This window comes from Strigops habroptila, chromosome 11, assembly GCF_004027225.2.
Source record: "Strigops habroptila isolate Jane chromosome 11, bStrHab1.2.pri, whole genome shotgun sequence".
In the NCBI taxonomy this organism is placed as follows: Eukaryota; Metazoa; Chordata; class Aves; order Psittaciformes; family Psittacidae; genus Strigops; species Strigops habroptila.
The window spans coordinates 8,598,403-8,622,016 of NC_046360.1; the positions used below are offsets into that span (position 1 = coordinate 8,598,403).

The window sequence follows — 23,614 nt, forward strand, 5'->3', positions numbered from 1 at the left end:
CTTAATGTTGTTTGGCAAGGCCAGATTTCACTTTCACTGGTTTTGGCTTTGGGTTTAATTTTACGTCCATAGCATCTCCCAGTGATGCATGTAACACAGAGAGGGGCAGGACTGACCTTCCTGTAACTGGATCCTCCCCAGGAATGGGGGAAATTCGGTGGATGGAGTGGGGTTTTTATAGGTCTAATGACAGGATTGAGGCTGTATTCATACTGGGAAACAGGGAGGAGAAGCTCTGGGGCTGGCTTGCCCAAGCATAAATAAATTGGAGGTGCATGAACATTCAAAAAATTCCCAGAGAGTCACATTGCACAACTTAATGGGCCTGGTGCCTTCACCTGTGCCAATTTTATGTGACTCTTAACTCTGGCGCTAAATAAAAACGAGACTTGCTCTAATGACATCAACAGCCTGCGGTGAAGAAAATATGCTGCTACTTTGATACAGATCCCCTTTTAAGAAGGACACAGGAGACAGCCAAGGCTCTTTTTCCCATCTGTTAGGTGAATGTTACAATTCCCTCCTTGGAAGAGCACTCTCAACAACACTCCTCTGCCTTCAGCATTACACTAGATGATTTTTAATAAGAATATGGTTATCTGCTGCCCCTCGTTTTGCCACCTTGATTTTACTCTCCTTCTCCATTACATGAAAGGATGGAAAATTGGGACATGAGTTGACTGGGGGAAGGGAGCAAATAGCATGGCGAGGGTGTTAAATGAACCAGCTGTTATGTGTGAAGTATCTGCTTTCTAATTGCTTCTGTTGGAATTCAAGGGGAAAAGGCACTGGCTACACTTAATTAATAAGGCAGGACTCACATAAACTCCAGCTGTGAGCACAGGACTGGTCTTTAAAGGATAAGCTCAGGAGGTGTGGTAGAGAGTTTGATTTCCTTGCACTAAACCCCATCACATGCTGCTGTTGGTGTGTGTGTCCACTTAAGCCTTTTGGTTGGTCTGTCTGAACCAGACATGAGGTATCTGTTGCTATCCACGTGCTCCACCCTAAGAAAAATGACCTGTCCTGAGAAATCAAAGGTGTGAGGCTGTGTTTCAAGCTAGGGTGAAACTGCTGTGTTTTCACTGGAGTTTGGAATCCCTAAAAAGAGGGGATATTTGGATCAAAGGTTTTTGTTCAGACTTATCAGAAGCATGGGCTTTTGCAGCTGGATCCAGATACAGGTTTGCCCCTTGGTCCTCTTTTCTGCCTTGAATCCTCCAGAGGGTTTGGATTTGGCACCCCGTCAGCATCTCCCTTTCATCTGGGCTCTGCCTCAAGAGCCTTGCTGCAAGGGTAGCACTGGTGGAGTGGTTGTGCAGCTGATACCTCCAGACCATGTCCAAAGGCCATTTTCCAATGATCCTTTCGATGAGAACAATGAAAATTTTTTTGAGAAGGGCTTAAAAAAGAATCATTAGGAATTTCCCTGAGTTATAGACAATAAGAAGAACCTATATGAAAATGTGAATGCCAGTGTTTCCCTATGTGGTCCTGCTCCAGGTCTTGCTGCCATAGGATGCCCCAGTCAGAGCACAGCAGTACTGGGGGCTGTGCTGAGACCAGTTGTCTTCCACTTCCCATGGGATGGCATCTCTGGATTTCAAAGCTTGTTGTTTAAGTGTGTTACGCTAGGAAACAGTGGAATCAGGAAAAAAAGAAAAAAAAAGGTGGAGGGGATGTTCCCATGTAGTTAAAAGCCTGTTTTTCCTCACTGGCTGTGGAGGGAAATGAGCTTCCTGCTTAAGGTGAGGTGTCATTTGCTGGATGGAAACCTTTGTGTCCTGGCTGGCCTGTTCCTTTTGGTGCCACCGCTCAGGGCAGATCTCTTCCAGTATGACCGGTCTCTCTCCCAGGCCCTCTCCTTTCCTGGCACCATGCTCCTGCCTTGCATCAGTCCTGACGCTCCCCAGATGAGCGTTAGGGTCAGCACAAGGCGGGGGACATGGCCATATAGCTGCAAATAGGTTGGGAAAGGAGGAGTGCTCATTTTGGCACAGTGCGCCCAGCTGTTTGTTCTCACCGCACCCTTCCTCCCCAGGCTGGAGCTGAGCAAGTCTCTGTTTGACTTTTCATGTCTCCTTTCCCCCCTCTCTGCTTGGCATCACCCACCCCCTTCCATGAGCTCCAAAAATGCAAGAACCCTTCAGATTTCTGGTCAGAGCCCTTTGTTGTTTTGAAAGGTGAAATAATCCAAGGCTTCAGCATCCAGGAGGATTTTGGTCTTTCAATGCTCCTGATGTCAGTGACAGCTAGGCCTGATGTGGCCCTAAACACACAGATACATCAATAGCCCCAGTCCCTTGAGGTAGTTGTGTGGAGCTGGACTTCCCACCCAGAGAGAAAAACAATTCTCGGGTGTTACAGCATGTTGCCAAGCAAGCAAGGTGGGGCCTCACTTTGCAAAGCTCTATAAACAGCAGCTCTTTGTCTCTTCCATTTCTCTTCACCCTGAACGTGTTGCTATTTTCAAAGGTTGATTTCAAAGTGCTGATTCACAGCCACCAGCCGTATTGTTTTAGGTGAGGAGATTAGGGCTGAGAATGTTGTGGTTTTGTAGTGAAAAGACTTCATTGGAAATAGCAGCATATTTGACATGAGACTGTTATTTATGCGCAAAGAACCATCTCATTTAAGGATGAGGAGTCTTTTTTTTTTTCTTTTTAAGTTTAGATCAATCATGTATGAAGACAAACTCCCACTCAGCTCCCTTGGCCCCTAATACTTCCATTTAATTCTTCTTCTGCTTATTATTTTATGATTTTGTCCTTGACTGGAACACTTCTCTCTTGTTCTTCCTTACATGCACCATTAAAGAAGAAAAGGACTTGTATTTAAAGCTCAAGCCTTGTGTATCTCTTATGCCATAAATAATGTTTTATACAGATTCTAAGATTATTAAATCCTTCTAGTTACCCTCCCTCTTATTTTTACAGCTCATCTGATTAGAGGGGACATATTCTTTTGAAACTTGTCTCAGCTATTTGTGTTTCACTTTTGCAAGCCGACATGAGAAGACAGGATCTGGCTGTATGCATTGCTGATCAGAAGACTTGCCATAGGAATGCAAGCTTGCCTGCAAGAGAACTGATTGTTGGCATGGAAAAAAAACTTGAGAGGAAGCCCTGTAATCCTGAGATGTAGTTGACTTTCTAAATACAGGCAAGTCTACAGCTGAAATTGAAATCTATCTGGGGAGAGAAATGCATCCAAAATATATTTTTCTGGAGGGGGCTGACAGGCACATAATCAATGAAGGGCATGCCTTGGTATAAGGATGTAGTTGTGCTCAGGTAGTAACTGATTTTGGACAGCAGTAGGAAGTAAGCCATTGAGCTCTGTGCATTGCCTCCTCATAACTACGTATCTGGCTCCTTTTGATACCAAGGCCAGACTTCTGACGCTCAGCTTTTCCTTACAAATGTAGCCAAACTAGCTGCCACAGCCTGCAGAGATCCTGAGACTACAGCACAGAGCTGCTCTTCACTCTGCTAGGTTAAATCTGCTCAGCTCAGACAGTACCTTAGGGTTAGTCAGGCCTTGCCAGTATTACAAACTATGGAGCTGAGCAGGGAGAGGAAAAATACCCCTGCTAGAGACAAAGCTAGCGAAAAGTGCTGAAAAGGCTCACAGTAGACAGCCTACACAACAAAACTATCTCCTCCAATTAGTCTGTGGTCATCAATGAGGCAAATATCTCTGCCTCCTGGGCCAGACAGGGTGGTGTTTTAATAATAGGCATAAATCTATTGTGCTTTTCTCCTTGTGACCTAGTGTATTCTGTCAGGGCAATGCATACCACGGAGAAGGGAGTAGAATTTATGTGTACAATAAAACAATAGAGCTTCAGTGATATCAGCTGTTTGACGAACTTTAATATACATTTGCTATAAAACAGGCAGCAATTACCAGAATGTGATACCCAAATAAAAATCCATGATCCACTTGCACGACAGATCTTCAATTTACTCACATTCATGTGAAAGAGACACATAAAAATGATACCCATGCTTAAAAACACTTAGAAGCAGTCTTTAAGACCCCACAGTTGCAAGTGATACTGCAGTACTTAGCTAACACTCATGTTTCGATGGCTTTGCCTTCATGATTCTTCCAGTGGTTCCTTTATGTTTTCTGGTATTTTGCCAAACACCTGTGAATCAGTGCACAACAAATATTCCTGCCATTTAATTTAGCCTTGCACAGAAAGGCTGTATCAGGCCTGATGCAGACCTAATCCCAAACCTCTAAAGAGGTTTAAGGCACTCTGGTTTCACCTAATCCCGAAACCTAAACCAGAATCATTGAAAACCTCCATAACACCACAGGAATGGGCAAATAAAGGGTTTCCACTATGAAATTATTAGAAGGACACAGTGTATCTTTTGGATTTGAGACCCAAGGCTTTACCTAAGGAGCTTGGACTGTCCACAATAAAAGTGTTTATTTTGAAGACAAGAGGTTGAAAGGTTTATTTGACTAGAGGGCTGATTTCACCCCTCCCACCCCAAAAAAGAAGGGTGATCCCCTAGAAGAGTGAAAAACGGGGAAAGGGATGAACAATTAACAAGGCAGGGGTAGCCCAGCAAAACAGCCAAAGAAAATGAAGCACAGGTTTCTGTTTAAGCCTCAGTCGTGGCCCACTGTGAGAAAGAGCAAGAGCACAGCCCCTGGTGCACAACTGGGCTCCTGGTTGCTGAAGTTCCTCACAGCAAAAATGTAAGGAGTTATTTGTGATATAATAACATTGCTGCTGTTCAAAATGGAAAATGTGCTCTTTTGAGATCTCTTACTGATGGGAGATAACATGTAAAAATGTGCACTGTACTGGAACTTTCAATTACAAATTGCATCCAACTGTAATAAATTTGATCTTACATTAATTCATGTTAAATTAATTGGATTCTGTCATTCCTGAATTCTGATAACCACCTTATCTTGCCATATAACTCATTATCTTTGTGTTGTCAAAGGGGTATTTCATTTTCAAGACAACTGTACGGAATATTAACTGTACCATTTTCTAATAAACATTTAGCTCCTAACAAATTAAAGACCTGAAGTATACTGCACATGGGGTTCCAGTATGCATAGCATTTTATAGCAATGATCTGCTGCTCTAAATCCCTTAAATCATTTCAGCAAAACATGTAGGGAAATACAGGGCTATATTTGTGCATTATACAATACTGAAGGTATTTATCTGTGCTTAGGACATTCCTAATAATGAGCCTCCTCAGTGTACTGCATTTTCATATCCACTGAATGTCATTTAAGAGCCCTTTAGAGCAAGGATTTAGGAATCGGCGTTCCTACTGGTGAGAGATTTGAGTAGAAAAGCAAACCCCAGGTTTACCTTCACGATCACAATAGAATCAGTAGAAATGGAACAGAATAGCACTTACTTAACAGCACTGTGGTACTCGAGGTGTAATTTACCTTGAACGACTCTTTGGCTCCATAGGCAAAAATGGCAGGAAAACAAAAAAGCATTAGTTCTATGAGGTACCAATCTTTCCAGCTGGAATTATAGCAGTATTCTGAAAAGCTACATAACGGACAAAGCTTTTATCTCCGAGCCAGGTGATACAAGCAAATAATGGTTTATTTGCTTTCCTTGAGCAAGGCTTGGTGTAGCTAGAGAGCAACAGGGGGCTCTTATGGGGGAAGACTACACCTTTCTCAGTGCTGTCACATGTATGTGCCTGCACCAAACTTGCCATCACCTGTCTGAGGAGGGTGGATGGGTACGTCAGCAGGGTACACCTCCAATCCACGTAGCAGCATTTTTATTCTAGTAGCAACAATACATGCTGGGTGGTTTAGTCCAATGATGATACTTAACCGTTAACTACCATTTGGAACCATTTCAGGAGGCAACTTTCTTCTCTAAAGCAGGACACCATCTGGAAAACTAAGCGTGGCTATGTCACACTGAAAGATTCAGGTTTATTTATCCCAGAACAAATTCAGATCGCCAGCGGTTGCCAGAAGAGACAAATGAACTCAGGAACATGATAACCCAGGGCTCCGCAGCGGAAGAGAGCCCAGAACAGCCAAGGCACAGCCCAGTCCAGGCCAAGGGCTTTCCGGCTGGTTCGCGCCCTCCTCGCTGTGCCGCAGCTCTCCGCTCCGCCGGCTGCCCTTCACACGTCCTGCCGTCGTGCCTGCCTCTACAGAGCAGCGACACGTGCCCAGCTCTTCACTCCCGGTGCAGACAACGTGCCCCAGGGTCACGGAGCGGGAAGCCTCTCTCGGCCCTGGGGTCCGCACAGCGGCCGCTCCCCGCCCGCCACCGAGCACGTGCACCGCGGCTGCCGGGGCAGCCGCCGGGCGCGGACAGCTCATGCGCGCTTCCCTGTGACGTCAGCAGCGGTCCGCGGGCATCACGCCGGCGCTCGGCGCTCCTCTATGTGTGCCTGGCCCTAGCTTAGGTGCAGCGGGGGATCGCCGAATCATCGCTGTCATGCTTCCTCCCCCGCCAGGCGGAGCGGCGCTCGGTGAGAGGGGCGGGGGAAGAGGGGCGGGTGGAAGGCCCTGCGCAGCCCAGCCGCCACGGGGGGGCTCGGGCTCGGGCTCGGGCTCGGGCTCGGGCTCGGCCGATGAGGAGGCGCGAGCAACGCCCGGAGGTGGCGGCGCCACCGGGAGCCCGGCCCTGTCGCCGGCGCTGCGCTGCGGGGAGGGGGGTGGGGGGGAATGGGACAGGAGGGGTTATGTGCGCGTGCGCGGCGGCGTCGCCATGGCAACGGCGAGCGGCACTGTGCCTCGGCCTGCCGCGTGCGGGGCGCGCGCCGTGGAGGCCGTTATTCCCCGCCCGCCTCGCGCCTCCTCACGCGGGCGGCAGCGGCCGCGCTCGGCCCGCCCCGGGTAACCCCGCGGTTACCGGCCCGCCCCGGGTACCCCCTGCCGTTACCGGCCCCCCCCGGATACCCCTGCCGTTACCGACACCGAACGGGCAGGTGGAGGGTGTCCCGGCCAGAGGAGCAAGTCGGGTGGGAAGACGCCCGAGATGGGACGAATGCTTGAGGGAGATGCAGCGTCAGCAGCTAACGTGAGGCTTCTCCTAGAGAAAAGTAATATTTTTATTGAAGTCTGCATCTATTTAATTGCGGTTAGGCTGCTCTGAAGCAGTTTGCCTGGAGAGGCTCCGTGCAAGGTCCTTTGTGGCAGCTGTAACACTAATGCCTGGTGCTTTGAGTTCAGAATACACCCCATGAAATATTTAATATCAGTGAGCCATAAATACCAAACCTGCTTGTAATGGAGCTTACAATTCTAATGTATTGAATTTTACAACTCTTCCGTAATCCAGTGCTTTTCTTTTATGACCAACAGAAATGAGTGTTTTTACGGTATTTGAAAGTAACCGATAGTGAACAAGCTCACATAAGCACTGCTTGACAGATCGAGGTGAGGCAGGGAACTGCATCTGCTGACCGTTGAACTCGGTTCTGCCCATGGAACGCACGGCCTCAGGTGGCTTGTTGCTTCTCTGTGCTTCCCCCCGCCATCTGCAAAGTTATAGTGGCAGTCCTCAGGAAGACTTAAAAGTGCTTCTTTTAAGAAGCAGACCTTCTTTTAAGCATACTTCTTTTAAGAAAGCATACCTTTCTATTGAAAGCATTTACAAAAGTAAAACATGTATATTGTTAATTATATATGTAGTAATATGAAAAAATAATATTTATCATCTGGATGGAGCTCTGATCAACCTGGCCTGGTCTCATAGCTGACCCTGCTTTGAGCCAGATATCAGACTGCAGATCTGAGGTCCCCTCCATGTAGACTGGTTCTGTATCTGCATAATTAATACACCATAATTTCATAATGCAGACTTCAGATTAGGCTACAGAAATCTAAAAAACTAGTGTCATTTCAACAGGTGACTGGAATCCCTAGGCTTTTACTTTTGATTACTATCAGAAAATGAAGGAAATCTTGTTTTAATGGATTTTGCATAGATTGATTCATTGATGGGGAAAGAAAAAGATCAAGACTGCGCATTTGTCTTCACACAGTACATAACCCGGGCATGCTGCTCCTCATTCACGAGCGGCAGCACTGGTGTTTTTAGCTTTCGGGCAGCAGGGTTTTGATTTTGCTCCCTCTACTGGCATTCTGATTCTGCAGCGAAGTTTTGCACAGTTACCGAGTATGTGGGACATCATAGTCTATAGTACAGATATTTTCTACATGGGCACTTTGTTTGCTATGTAGCATTTTATAGACCTAGCCGGTGTTCTGAATGTAATCGTGCAGTGTTTGGATGACATCTGTGAACTGATATATGACATTTGGATTCTTTCACTATTTTCTTCTCAATAGTACTGGTTGAGATGAAGAAAATGCCTTATACAACTCCTTTATATTTCACTTTACAGTATAAAATAATCTAATGGCAAGATTCAGTAGCTTCAGTTTGAAATGAACAAGGTATAAAAACAGGCATAGTGTGTGCTCTGGAAAAAATAGAGAACAGGAGAGTTGGAAAACTGTGTTTAAATGTTACTCTTTCTCTGGGAATTGTTTTGAAGAGCACTTCTCCATGCTTTTAGCGCAATCTGTTTGTGACCTGTCATTCTTCCAAAGCTCCTTCCATCAATCCCCAATTTTAGTAGCATTTCTGTGAGGCTTCTAGAGAGGGCTTCATGACCAGGAAGCATTTCATTAATAATTTGTCCTGCCTGTATAAATTACAAAGGACATTTTATTTATTTTTAACGAAATTACTACATTCTGAAGAAACTACTGGAGTAACTTCTTGTTTTTTAACAATTCCTATTAACATCTTTATTGATTTACAGGTAAACTAGTTTTTTCTTGTTGTAAAAATATCCTGTGATCATGAAATCTAGTTCTATTTGTTCTGGCTTGGATGTGTCATTATCAGTTACAAAGATTCTGCAGATGGAAATTATGTTGGTGCATGCACTGGAATAGATGCCAGTTTCTAATATCAGATAGTCTGGGTTTGGTTAATTGGTCTGGAGACTTATTTTTAAGCATTAGAATTACAATATTAGAATTGTAATATTTTAGGGAGTGGATCTATTGACTAAGTATGTTATGCCTTTGCTGGCCCTGTTGACTGCTTTAGAATGCTGTGAGTTTCTTTTTGCAAAGAAAGGCAAACTCCTGACCCATACATGTTCTTATGTTCTAAAGATACAAGTTTTTTGGCTCTCTATCATGTAATACTTAGGACTATATTATATTTTGTGTTTGCATACCTTTTGGTTTTGAGTACTGTTTCTCTGCAAGCTCAGCCGTAACAACGTACTACTTCATTGGAACAGTTAGAACTGTAAACCAGTCGTTCCTAATTAGTTTATATGGGAGATTTAATGCTGAATATTCCATTTTTCCAAAATCATGTTCTATGACGCACTGTCTTCATTGGGGAAAATAGCTACTATGATTGGTCTTCTGTAATAAATTGTTTTGTTTTAGCTACATTGGATTATAGATCTGATTTCTGGGATTGTGAAGACAAACTTAGTAATGATTAAAAAAAAGGTTGAACTTTCCTTTTTGGATGCCTTTTATGAGTTGTAGTGCTGATATATTACTTTTGCATAGACTTCAAATATGGTAGACTTCAATTTGGTAGTACAAATGAAGTTTTCAAATTAGTAATAGCTTGAAAACTACTTTAGCTACTGGTTTGGTTTTGGGTTTTGTTGGAGTATTTTTGTTTTGGTTTTTTTTTTCCCAAATTACTGGCCTCTGTGGAGCAGTAAAAGTGATCACAAAACAGTGAGAAAGAAAGAAATCTACAGAAAAACCTGCACAATTTTTGCCCAAGCAAGCCAGCTTCCTTTTGAGCTTTGTACTGGCACAGCTGTACAATAAAAAGTGGGGTTTTTTGCTGTTCATAAGCAATAAAAATAATTTCACAACTGTGATGAATACACTTCCTATGGTACATTTTAATTATATGCAGCTAATGATGGCATAGCTCGTCATTCCAAAATTGTTTCAGTAGCATTTATGACTTGGTGTAAATGCTCGTATGTCATAGGATTATTTGAAAGAACTGGAACTTTGTGAGATGTCAGGTTTGCCATGTTGGGAAAAGTGGCTCATTAAACAATAGGTGGTAGTTATCAAGAGTAGATTGTAGTATATGTTTGGGCTAAAAATATTAGATAGTAAATCAACAGATTTACTTAAAAAAAAAAAGGAGGTATTACTGGATGTCATTTAAAAAGGCAAATATTAGCCTTAAAAGTTTCCAGACCACTAAACTGGAGAATCCAGGCTATGGCATGATTCAGAAGCATTTAAGATATGAATCAGTCTCTTCTGCATCTCAAAAGTGAAAGTTATAGGGAAACCACCTTTTCTATAAATGGCTTTAGCAGCACGGGTCTTTAGAATTGTAACATCATACTGTAAGCAAATTAGGAGTCTTAGGAGCAAAAATTCTTTTAGTCATCAAATTTTCTCTTTCATGATTAATTTTTAAAGGTCAGAAGGTGACTGTTACAGTCAAAAAATAGTAATTTGTACAGGAAAACCTTCCCAGATGAGATGCAACCCTGTCCTAAACCTCTGAGTTCGTAGGCTAAGTTTCCCAGAGCTGCTGGGTGACTGTTGGGCGTAAGGTAAAGTGAAGCAAGAACTATTTGGAAAGAAACCTAGACTAATGCTTTGATTTGATTGGGGTTTTTTTTCCATTTTTAATTATTCCATGGTTTTTCAGTAGATGCTAAATTTCTTTGATTTAAGGGAGGGAAGGAAGGATTCTGCCTTAAAGCATACCAGAGAGGAATCTTAGGACAGAATTTTTGCACTCAGACAGCTGGAGCAGCTGTAGATTCCCCACTGAAATGAAAATGCTACAATTCAAGATTTAGAAAGGCAAAAAGTGTGACCAGAGCATTAAATAGAAAGGTCATATGATACCAAAATTAAGCTCTGTGTTTATTATAAAGAAAATCCTAGTTGTAGAAGGGAAAAAAATGAACTTCTTCCACCACTTTCTTTTTTCCTCAGGAGAAAACACCGAATATATCCTAGGTAATAAATCTGGTTTATGGCTCACATGAGAAAGGGTGGAGAAACTCCTATTATTTTCTTCCCAGAAATTGAAATACACATGAGCTAACATGGGAGACACTGGGATTTTCATCCAACAAATGCACAGCTGGCTTCTGCTTTTATTATTTTTCTAAGTCTAATAATTTTTCATTTGATTAGCTGGTGGCTGACAAAACTATCACTTGCTCAGTGTTTTGTATATTTAGTAGAGTAGATGTGATGTGAAAAAGATATTGTGATATGTACCCAGAAGCATAGCCCAACTTTTTCAGTTGATGAGAAATTTCTACTTGCCTCTCCTTAAAATGCAAGTTTTCTATCATCAGGATTTGAGTTTGAATATCAAGAAGGTAACTTCTCGAGAACTGGAAACAGGAGACTTGTGTAAGCATTTGAGGATTTGGGGGTTTTAATTCACGTTGTAGAACTGCATGGTGCTCTACACATATAAATAAATTGTCAGGAACCAGCTGACAGCCGACAGTGCTGATTTTGCCATGAGAAAGGAAGGAAAAAATTGAGGGAAAAGAAGTCCTATTTAGTGCTAGAAGGTGGGAGAAGTAGACCTGCAAACAAGACACATCAAAGGTTTTGAGTGTATACAGGGTGAGCTGTGGAGGAGACACATGGACACACTTAATGTGGAAAAAAAAGCCAAACAAACACAATCCACAAAATGATGAGCTAGAGTGAGCACAGCCATAAATGTGTGAGAATAGGAGCCAGCTAGGAATGAGGTTACTCTGAGCCGTGTCTGTGCAGACCTCTGTAAAGCTGTGGATTCTCAATTTGAAATCAAGAGGGAGAAGGGCCTATCCCAAAACTTCTTTGTGTGCCTTCTGCAGAATAAAGAAAACATATTCAAGAACCCAATATCCTGGTCTGTTTTGCATTGGTCATTAATACCAGGGACAAAGCAGATTGATTTCTTCTGTATTGATTCTCCTGGTGTGTAAAGTGCTAAGCTATGTTGCTGTCTTTGTTATTCTTCACAAAGCAATTCTAATGCCTTCATTAAGTCAGCAGCAGAGGAAGAAAAATGCAGTTTTATCACACATCAGTAGGTCTCTGTTGTCCAAGTGTTTAGTGGGATTCTCATTGTTATTATCAAAAATTCCAAAATAACTTGTCATGTTCTGGACGCAGGAGAGAATGTAGGCTGTCTGCGTCCACTTGAGCATGGTGTGATGTCTTCTCTGGTTCTAATTTGTAGTCATTTATAAATGGTAGATGTTCAAAGCCATGTAAAAAAATTTTAAGTGAAATGACCTTGAAGCTACAGGTTCATTACAAAGCCAAACCTCTACCTAATTTGAGGTCAGTTTTGTCTCCTTTTATGCGGTGGCTGGCTGGGGAAGGAAGGATTTTTTAAAGTTTAGTAGAATCTATGTACTATGTATCTACATTCTGACCTAGCTCCATGGCACTCAATAAATAATTGTTGACAAGTTCAAGCTCTGTAACTAGAAGGTTATGACTTTGCTAAATTCCATGAGCCAGTATATTTTCATGGATAAGGAAAATGACCTTAATAGAAAAATATGAAACTACTGAAGTGGCAGTAGATCACCACTCTCTTTTGGTTGTATCTTTTTTAGAGACTTTGTATCTGCTAGGGATCAGAATACTTGGTGTATGGGACTGCTGCTTGGGACATAGAAGTATATGAGCCTGTATCAGTGGTGGCTTGTTCCAACTGTGTGTTGCCTGGTGCAAGGGCCCATGTAGCAGTCTCTCCAGAGGAGGTATACTCGGTGCAGCCAACTTCACTGTCTGCCTCCTTTTTCCTCCATCTGCCTTGTTAGAATTTGCATCTCTGGCCTGCCAGTATTTAGATGTTTGCTCTAATAAATTTTCTCTTCTGTGATGGGCCTGTTTGACCTTCTGAAGCTGTACTTTGAATTCTTGCACCTGCATTAGACCCTTTGGTTATTTTGTCCTCTGACGTATGAGATGATGCCACGTGGGTTCCCATCTGGGTGAACATGTTACTGTGTGACTGGAGGGGATGCGCTGCTGGTGTGCAGTGGGGAGTCTGCTGGTTAGTAGAGGCCCTTGGAGCAGAAGTGGCTTGCCGTGGTGGCACATGCTTTTCCTGCAGCACAGCACCGTGGCCTTTCTTTTGCACTCTGATCCCTTTCTCCAGGTGCAGAGGGCTCTCTGCCCAACTTGCATTAAGTTGCAGAGAGGGAGAGAGTCCGTAGTGCTGTGCCACATATACAGGTGGTACAGTCTTAACTGCAGAAAGATTTCTAGCCTGGTGCTGTTACACAGCATTTGTGCTCTTTGCATGAGATTTGCCATGTCTGCTCTTGGGAACAGTTTGACCTTATCGAGCAAGGCTCTCAAATTTGAGAGTAATTTGGAACACATGAAACATTCAGAACTTCTTAATTTTTACTTTTTTCTTTTTTCCTTTTTTTTCCCTAGTTGTGCGTTTAGGCCCCCCACCTTTCGCTTCAACAATTGAGGGTGTTGGTTACTTCCTCCTGTGTTTGTGTAAGAAAAGCTTTTTATAGTCCGTTTTTCCAGTTGGAGTATGTACTTCCTCCATTGCAGCTTAACACATCATTCTTCCCACTCCCTCCCAACCACTGAAGCTAATGGAAGACCTTTGGGGTTTTTTTTACTTACAATAAAAATGGAGCTGTGGGGTTGGGAATGGTCATTATTCTTGCTTTGAAATGTGTTCTTCGACAAGTTGTGTTTTGCTCTTGGTAAAGGAGAAGCATGTAAGGAAGCAAGGAATAATCATCTGCATTTAATTTATAGGATGTTTAGTTTGTACTGGGCATTTCCAGCTCAGTTTTTATTTAGCTGAAAACCTACCTAGAAAAACAAAAGTTTGTCAGAAACATGAATGGGATGCATTCTATTAAAAAATGTATCATTAATGTAATGCCAAATGTGAAGAATTTTTCAGTGTTGTCCATCCTGACTTCTGCAAGGACCACAGCTGAGGTGAAGGCAGTCTAGGAGCCCATGTCCTTCAGTGGGAGAGGCATGTGCAGACATGGCCACTGTGGACTGAACTACCTCACTGCTTCAGATCTTTAATATTTTTAGTCTCTCTATAAGCTTTTATTTTTCCCAAGAGACTAGTTTTAAGGTGACATGGTAACTCTAACACAGTCAAGGCAGGAATTCACACTTTTCTCATACACTAGCTCTACTGTAAGCTTGCAGCAAAAAAGTGGATCTGAGGGTTGCAGAGCTGAATTGTGACACTAGGCCTGAGAATCCTCGTGCCTTAAATGTCATGTCTCACCATGGGATGGTTAAGGTCGTGACAGGTCATTTTTTAGCTGCTTTTGTATTCTGTGATTATCCTGTGAAAATAACATTTTAAAGGCATTTGCTTATTTTATTGCTCCACTACTAAATAATTGACATCAGCACTTAGCATTTAATTATAGTGATTTTATACCATGAGTATTGTTTAATGCCTCACAGTGTAATTGGGCATTTTTATAATAACCCCCTATTTTTAAAAATTTTTGAAATTTGTGCCTTCCTGCTTGTGCCCATTAAATGTGGTTATCATTATCTAGTGACGACGTGTGTTCCTCCTAACTAGGATTCTCTTCTCTTTCATGCTGATACCATCTCCATGCTAGATTATTCCTGTCCCTAATAGCACCTCGGGGCAGGAGCAGGAAGTAAATGTGTCCCATACGGCTGCTTTAGACAGCAGTTTTGGGTATGGGGAGATGGGAAAGAAGAAACAATGGGGTGGAGCGACAATGGGGTCTTCGTGCCTAATCCTCCCTCACTGTCATATAAGTAGGGCAAGCAGAGGGGGAGCAGGGCCATGGCTGTCAAACTAGTTAGGAGTAACGTGGGAGTACATTGCATTCAGATCAGGGTGAAATTATTTGTTCTCCCATGTGAGAGGAAGGGAGCCAGGGAGGAACTGTGACTGAGTCACTCGCTCTTCCTGGAGCGCCTCCTGGGGTGGTGCCGCTACATGCAGCCCAATACAAGACTGAGCCTGAAGGCTTGAACGAGCTGATTGCAAATATTTTACAGAAGTCTTATTTTCTGGTAATTACTTTAATATGATTCAGTGTTTTCTCTTTTGTCTGATCTTGTTGATGAGCCTTCATGCCTGATCCTTCCCCTGCTGTTGTGGGAGCAGGGCAAGCATTCCCACACCATCTATGCCATTCCTGCTCTGTTTTCCCTCTTGGTTTCAGTGGCTGCGAGTAAGTGCATTTTGAAGTATTGTCGCTGTTGAATACAGCAGACCAAGAGTGTGTCCTCACAGAAAAATGGCTGATCCTGGACCTGATCTTTTGAACCCTTTGAAACTACTCAACTGATTCAGATAGTGGGGGTAGGGCAGTTTGCAAAACTGGGGTCCAGGTACTGTTTTCCAGTTCACATTCACAGTGATTCCCGAAATTAGAGCTCGTGTGGAAACTTGGAACTTTGTTTTTGAGGCAAGTGTTGTGTATGAACTGAGTCCAAAGCACCCAGTGGTCAACAGATATATGAAGAATGGCCAGGATTTAGGTTCCAGTGGGTCACTGACACTATTTACTAGAGACTAATAATAACAGTGAACAGACTCATTCCATTCCCAGATCTCTAGGGTTTTAAAAATCCAGCAGAACCAGCAAAATACCTAAAGCCCAGCCACTGAAATCCAGCCAAGTTTTGTAAAGATTACAATGGTAGCTTCAATTAAATATAAATTGTGCACTTTAAATGTACAATTTATTTAAAAGGAGTTATTTTGCCAAACCATAAATGTACCACTAACTAACCCAAGAAATAACAGATTAAGAAATCTAAGTTTATAAGGCTTAGAGAAAACCTTTCAGATATTTTTAATGCTTTTGTTTAAACATGTGATTCATATTTAATCCTGGCTAGACCAAAGTCATATGTACATATCTTTATAGCAGGCTGTACATTTCTTATAAGCAACTGACTGGTCTGTGTTATCATATTTGTTCAATACAGATGGGGGAGAGAGGTGTAGAGTACAACTCACTTGCATAATCTTTTGCATGTAGTAGAAAAAAAAAATCTGTCTCGTACCTACAAGAAATACATAGGTGCTCATAATTCATATTATCCCATAAAATTTAGAAGAGCATTCAGAGACTGCAAATGAAGGTAATTTATGTATAAAACCTCATCCATGAAGAATTTATTGCCATAGTAGGTATAATGTACTTTGGCACAGACTTCATCCCTGAAACTAGTACTTGCAGACTTGAAAAGGGAACATACCAAAGACCTTGCAGGTTAAACTATAATCTGGTTTTATACAAAACACATTATTGTGAAGACTTTTGTGTTTGAGAGAGCTCAAGCCAGTTGCTAAGTTAATGTTCCATGGCTACTGCAGATGTGTGCAGATATCTTCTCTATGTAAGTAGTCTCTTTAAAATCAGTTTAGTGGTGCCACCTTTGTGTAATTATTGATGTATGTAAGTATTTTGGACCTTAGTGGGAAATGAGGAAACTGCAGAAACTTTTATAGAAAACATTCTTGTGTGTAGTATCTAAAAATTAGTATCTGCTTTGCAGAGGTAGTTCACTAGCAATGTCATGAAATCCAGATCTTATTTCCTCCTGCAAGGACTGCACTGGGAACATGGGGCCTTATCTTCCTCTCTACACTTGGGCAGAACTGCCAGATTAAGGCCATGGGATCCATCCATCTTGTTGCCATTTTAAGACAGGCATTTCTGGGTGACCACAGGGAGAGATGGCTCTTGTGTCCTGGTACATTCATGCTGCTAGACTTGGGCATGTGGTGGCAGAAGCGAGGCCAAGGCAGGGCTGTGGTTACATTGCAGAGATGTTGTGCGCAGTCTTCAGGAGATTTCAGCACTGTCTCCTCAGTGCTTGGGTGGCTCATGCAGCTGGAAGAAAGATACATTTCCTTTTGTTCTTCCTGCAGGGGTCTGATTTCTTATTTTCTTTGAGATTGCACTGTGCACATATGGTTTTATAATTGTTGCCTCTTTTGACCCAAACACTTTTACTTCCATGAAAGTTAATGACATGAAATGAAAATCAAGGGAAAAAGGCAACCCATTGCCACTGCCAACATTTCTGCATTGTACAAAGTAGCCTTAAAATGGGGAAGGTTCTGGTTTACTGTAAAGTATACCACTTAAATGCATGTAGCTGGGAATGGAAAGAAACAGCTGCTAGCATGATGTATTAGAGGGATTTTGGGCCAAGACAACAGGAGAAGCTACAGGGCTTATTGCTACAAAAATGGACCAGAGCTCTCAAGCATTGATATAGAACAGATAGGACCTTTAAAATTCTTCCCCGAAAGATACACATTGGTATAGGGAAGCAGTTTGCTAGGCTTGGATGGACAGAGACCATTATCGATTCCTCTGGGATTTTAACTAGTAATTCCAGGAAGTCTAGGTGTTTCAGGAAGTGCTATTAGAATATTGTGCTATTTCTTCCGGATGTAGATCCTTAGACAGTACGCTTATACTTAGCCTTTTCTGTTGGCTTGCCCTGCAGCAGAAATCCTCAACTATTGAGAGCAAAGATAACTTCCTTTGCCAGGTGTATTAGCTGGAATTATATCTGTTGCAGAAAGAAGTAACTGCTCTCTTGAAAGTGATGTGTTATTTTTGAGGTCAGTGAAGACTTATCGAGGATGTCATTTTGCTACTAAGGAAAACCTCATTGGGCTCATGTATGAAGTACTATGTTCAGTTCTCTGCTTTTCCAGATGAAGCTAGTGGAGTTAGAGATGGTACAGAAAATGGCAACTGGAATGATAGGGGGAAATGGAGTAACTGTCACAGGAGGAGAAATTGAGCAGGCTAGTACTCTTTAGTTTAGAAAAAGATAGATATCACTGAGATTTACAAAATCATGAGAGCGATGAAAAAGCTGAATGTGAAAGTGTTGCCCTCCAAATCCTACAATGCAAGAACTAGAGGGCACTCAGTGACTAGTAGGAAATCAGGTTTAAAACAAATAAAATGCTTCATTTTCTGAAACTTCAAATAGTGATTTCTCTCTTTTTTCTTTTTTTCCTTTTTTTTTTTTTTTTTTTTTTGCCACAGGAGTATAGGCAATGGTATCAGCAGGTTCCAAAGGCATTAGACAATTCCATAGACAGCAGGACTACAAATGGACAGTGAAATTACGTGCCCTGTTACATCACTAATACAGCATTTGTGCATGGAAGAGTATGGGGGGAATGGACTGCAAAAGCAGTCAGGCTTCTTCTCTGTTTTCCCTAAGTAGCATCTCTAAATAGCATGCCACTGTTGCATACAGGATATTAAGCTAGATGGACCAGTTGTCAGACTCTGCAGGGCAATTTTTATCTGCAGTACTACAACCATACGATGTTTTTTGTTGAAAGGTTCTTGTTAGTACACTGAATTCTCATAAGATAATCAAGAAAAAATTGGTAGCAAGTGTGTGAATATTGCATTGGTGATACCTGAAACATTAATGTATTTTAAAGTCTGATCCACTGATAGTCAAATGCCTGCCTGTTACTGTACATGTTACTAACATGGCATTTATTTGGAAAATATCCAACTTGGAAAATGAATTTTAAGTTTGTATGTTTATTTTTTTTGGCAGTGAGTTTTAGTTATCTCTGAAGTGAGAAGCTATCCAGGTGCAGTGAAGCTGTATGGTGCCATGAGTACTTTAGCAGGATGGTATGCAGGACAAGCATGTAGGAAGCTGAATTGGAGTAGTTTCTTCATGCTCTAATACTGTGTGCTACTGAGGTGTCTTTGTGGTAGTTCCAAGTAGGCGAAGTTGAGAGAGTGAGACAGAAGAAGGACTTTGGGCTGACCACATCCACAGATCGGGCGCTCAGAATCTGGGATGTGATCTCTGTTCCAGGCTCTGGGCTTTAGTGACATCACAGAGCTGCAATGACATCCCTGCAGGTTGGGGCATCCTCCCCGTTTAAGCTACTGCTTCTTATACAGTAGCTAGCACTTTTATTCTTTATTTTAAAAATCTGTTTAGTTATTGTTTGTTATTAACATCTGCAGCATTTAGAGGAGACGGGCAAAGAGGAAAAAAACCGAACTCACTAATTCACTTTAATATAGGACAGGAAAAGTTCTTTAAAATGTTGGGAGTTTTTTGTAATAGAAAATAATTGTCTTTTGTATGCTTTATTTTTTGTAGCCTTAACCATATCAACAACAACATTGTCTGTTTTAATTAGAGGACATGGGCTTTGTTCACTTGGAGACTTTGGATATTTGTGTAGCTTCTCTGCTCTGGGCACAAGCTTTTAGTTGAGATACTTACACTAGCCATAAAATACTAGCGCAGCTCAGGTTGGCTTATGGTATCTGAGGAAACTGGTAGCACTCTGCTGTTGATGAGAAATCCAGTATAAACAAAGCCTCACTAGTGGTCTCAGGTGTGCTGTTGGGAAACATGTTTGGCTTTTAATGAAAAGAAATGGAGTGTTTGGTTCTTAAGAGTATCTTTTTTTTTTCTGTTGTGTCAGTTAAATAAATGTTAACAGAAATGAAGAGCTTAAAACTGACTAAAGCCTCAGCTAATTGAGCTTTGGTTCCATGAGAGTTTTGATGTCATCCTCGTTTTTGTTTTCCTGTTTTCTGGGGAAGTACTTCAGCTATAGGGCAAAAATAAACAAACCTTTTAGATCTTCTTCACACTTAAATATATTTGTGCATATTTTTAGTTACTATTTACTTCTTGCAAATTTATCTAGATCTGAAAAAGGTTTCAGATGTATTGTTTTCTTAACAAAGATTTGACCTTCATCTTTATAGACACGGTTTCACTATTTTTCCTCTTAGCATTTAGTTCAAAGGAGCACTTCTAAGCACACAGGCAAAACCCAGCTCTATTGTATAAAATAGAGATGTGTGTTTTATATCACAGGAGTTTAAAGAACAATGCAAAGGTCAATTGTGTTGCTTGCTCTCCTGTCACATGATGTGGGTGTGTATATGAATGCATCCCTGGAATTCCACTGTGGGATCCGCATCTTTGAAGCTGACGCTAAAATTACTGCCGAGGCTCTTCCAAAGGCGGATACTGATGAAGATTCAATGAAATCGAAGGTCGCCAGTCTGGTAGGCGTTGAAAGATACCTGGCTATGATACTATTTCTGATTTAATAATGCGAATGGGAGGCTAGCCCTTTGTAATAATTAGGACTAATTACTGAAGAGGTGTTGACAGATGGGCTAAGAGGAAACAAACTGCCTTTATCCAGTGGCTTAGAGTCAGATTACTAGTCTTGTGTTATCTGTTTCTCAGAAAGTAGAAGCTTCAATCATTCACTAAGTCTTCAAAGGCGAAAGGGATCCTAACAATATGCAGGATTTGGGATGAAGCTATGAAATAAGGCTTTGACTCAAAATGGCTAAATTAATCTCCTTTCCGTAAATTATCATACTTTTAAAGTTTGAGTTACAGATGGAGAATCTGATTGTAGTCCTGAAAAATACGTGAAATCAATATTGATGACTGTCTTGTCGTTATTTGTTGTCACTGCTCCTGCTCATGGATTAGCCTAAACTCCGTTCCTTGCTGTTAATATTATTCATACTAATATGAATTCTTTGATTCCCTCATATGCCATACTTGATACCCGCCTGAAATGGAGACAAGGGAAAATATTCGGTACTTTTATGTTCAGTTTGTTTTATGCAGATGTTGTATCTGCTTAAAAAGCAGAAAATACATCTGCCTGGCTTAATTATGGTTATTCACCTTTTTAGGAGACAAGATCATTCATATTTTGGGAAGAAACCAAATTACGATATAGTGGCATTCAGGCATTTACTGAGAAATTCCTCATTGATGTAGCATTTCCTTAAAAGGTATTTCTTCTCTCCTTTTGGATGTACATCCAGTGCATCCACATGAAGTAAGTAAATACGATTGTCCAATGTAAATGCAATTAGCAAAGACATTCAGGGGTTAATGCTTTGTCACTAGAATGAGACTCAGTGTGACTTACTTTAGGCAAATGATTTAAAAGTCCAGAAACCCTCCACCTTCTCAAATGACTGCTCTTAAGTGCATTTCTTCCCACTCCACCATATATCGGTCCTGTTTTTCTGAGAAGCATGAGATAAATATGGTTGCATTTGTAAGAAGAGGTAGCTTTCAATTATTTATTTACTTTTAACGAAAGAGGCCTTTTAATTAGTGTTTAAATATTTAAAACAGTTTTAATGTGCTGTAAAATTGGTTATACTTTGATCTAGATTTTCTGGTTTGAGATAATAGGGTTGGTAAAAGTTTTCCTAATGAATTTGGTCAGAACATGACATAATCTGATTATCTGATGAAAGATTGACACTTCAGTTCCTGCCAGCATAGAAGTGTGGTACAATAGGGGGCTGTTCAGCACACATTCAAAGATGGGAGTTCAAGTTCAGGTACTGCAGAATTGTTCAAAGTTTCAAATGAAGGCGGTAAAACAGTTTTGCATTTTTGAGTACATTTTTAGTCAGGAGTAGTTTATTGTGGATGAGAAGAATGAAGCTTGTTTTACATGTATAAACTATGTAACTCTGTTTTGTAATTTGGTTTTATTTCTCTCCATTTGCTCGCAGTTGTTAGTGTTACTCCTTAAAACACAGAAGAAACTTAACTGACCAGAACATCGCAGACATAGGAAACAGTACTAGGAACTGGGAATCAAGCATCGTTCAACCACTTTTAAATGTGGGGCCAGCTTTTTATTAATATCCGTCATGTTAGAACAATTTGTTTAACAAATGATTACTTTTATCTCAGAGCCTTGGAGATGAGCATATTTAACTAATGTATCCTACATGCTTATGCAAAATGAATATAGACTTATCAAACTGGCATGAAGGAACAATTGTGGGGTTGTATCTAAAGTGTAAGCTTAGTCTAAACTGTTAAAATAAACATTTTTTAAATTATTATTATTATTATATATTCAGGTAGTATTTGCCTTTAAATGTCATTCTTGTTTGCACTGGAATTATAGTGATCCTTATTAGATTTCTTGGACTAATTTGCTCTCCAATAACTTGGCTTATCCAAATGCTTATGCTGTATTGGGTGGGAATCCTGATAAACAAAGGACACATACTATTCATGATTAAGCTTAAATTTGGGGGGATATTTCATAGCATAAAAATACACCATAATCTGTAACTTTAAGTTATATATTTAAAAGTTATATACGTAACACAAAGTCTTCCCTTTTTTTAAATACTAAAGGAATTCTTGGAGAAAGTAAAACATATGTACCAAATGCTATGGTCTTTACTGAAATGCAGTTGCTTCTGACATTGAGAGTTCACCTGAATAAGGATTTAAAGTTTTAGCCTAATCATAGAATCATAAAATAGTTTGGGTTAGAAAGGACCTTCAAAGGTCAGTGAATTGATGCAGATTGAAGTACTGTCCACATTGCTTTGTTTCTTAAAATACTATGTGGCACGTGAATGCCACTGGCTGTGGGAAGGGACTGTCTGTGCCTGGAGTCAGTGAGTGGAGTCCTAACCCCAGTTCTAGTGACTGCCACCTTAGGAGGTCACTTACTGTCCCTGCATTAGTTTATCTACAAAGAATGACCCACAGTAATGCTGGTCTCAGAGACTGTAGTTTACACGGAAGCAGAAACCTTCCAAAGAGAAAATGCTGAATGAAGTACTGGTGTAAAGAATGAATCCTGCAAACCCTTCCTCATTTAAGACACCTTACCAATATTATCCAGCAGTTTGGACATGTGTAGATCAGATCCAAAATTTGTAATTTGAAACATGAGCAGGGTACAAATAGGAATTACCTTTGGTTATTTAATACTCCTTCTGTGTTTACGTTAATTTATCTCATTTGCTATTTGCAATTTCAAAGTATATTTTTTAACTGTTAGGAGACAAATGTTGAGAATATAAGCATGGGGTAGGAAAGAGCTACAATACTTTGATATAAATGTATCTCCTGCTATGGCAATGCTGGTAAAGTACTTACCCTGTTCAGTCAAGTGCGGAATCTTATTTTCCCTCTTTTAATGAACATGTATTTTGTGAAGGTATTTTGTACTTGTCTTAATTCCATTAAATGTAAACTGCATGATTAAAGTAAAAGGAAGTATTTTGGAAAGCACTGTCAGAGCTCAACTTGCAGTGCATTTTAATTTAATTGCCTGCCTCTGCAAGGCGTCTCACTCTTGGTAAAGCATATACAATAGGGGGTTATTTCATAAGCGGAAGAAAGCATACAGCCAGGAATGCGAGCAGGAGTTTCAAAAGTGCATGAAAAGCATGTTGCTTCATTGTGTCTTCGTAAGAGTCACTACTCAGTACCTCCTCTTTGGAGAACTTTCTCTTTTGCAAGAACTGTGAATTTCAGGGTCGGTTCATATTCAAAGAAATTTCAGGGCATCTGACTGTAAACGATAGTCATATTTACTTCGAGTATGCCCAAAGCAAAATAAAATACAACACTACTAAATCCATGTGCAATCAAATATTAATGTGTATAACTTTCATCAGAGTTTAATCCAAATATAATATTTACAGAGTAGGAAAATAATTTATATACTTCTGTTTTAGTTGAATCTAAGATAACG

General features: G+C 41.0%; 2 protein-coding genes across 5 annotated transcripts in view; both read left to right on the forward strand.

Annotated features, from left to right (window-relative positions):
• TXNRD2 (thioredoxin reductase 2) overlaps positions 1-3,313 on the forward strand; it is a 56,472-nt gene extending 53,159 nt beyond the window's left edge. The window contains exon 22 of the mRNA XM_030500630.1: positions 2,937-3,313. The gene's annotated coding sequence lies outside the window, so the exon portion shown is untranslated. The remainder of the gene's footprint in view (positions 1-2,936) is intronic.
• A 3,072-nt stretch (positions 3,314-6,385) lies between these two features.
• GNB1L (G protein subunit beta 1 like) overlaps positions 6,386-23,614 on the forward strand; it is a 42,579-nt gene continuing 25,350 nt past the window's right edge. Inside the window, exon 1 of one of the 4 annotated variants that reach the window (XM_030500641.1) lies at positions 6,386-6,500. Coding sequence is in view for 1 of the 4 variants with exons in the window: in XM_030500640.1 (XP_030356500.1) it covers positions 7,010-7,051 (42 nt within the window). In the remaining 3 variants the exon portion in view is untranslated. Of the gene's footprint in view, positions 6,501-6,825; positions 7,074-20,189; positions 20,924-23,614 lie in introns of those variants that run through there. The other 3 variants (XM_030500642.1, XM_030500640.1, XM_030500644.1) reach the window with 3 other exon arrangements.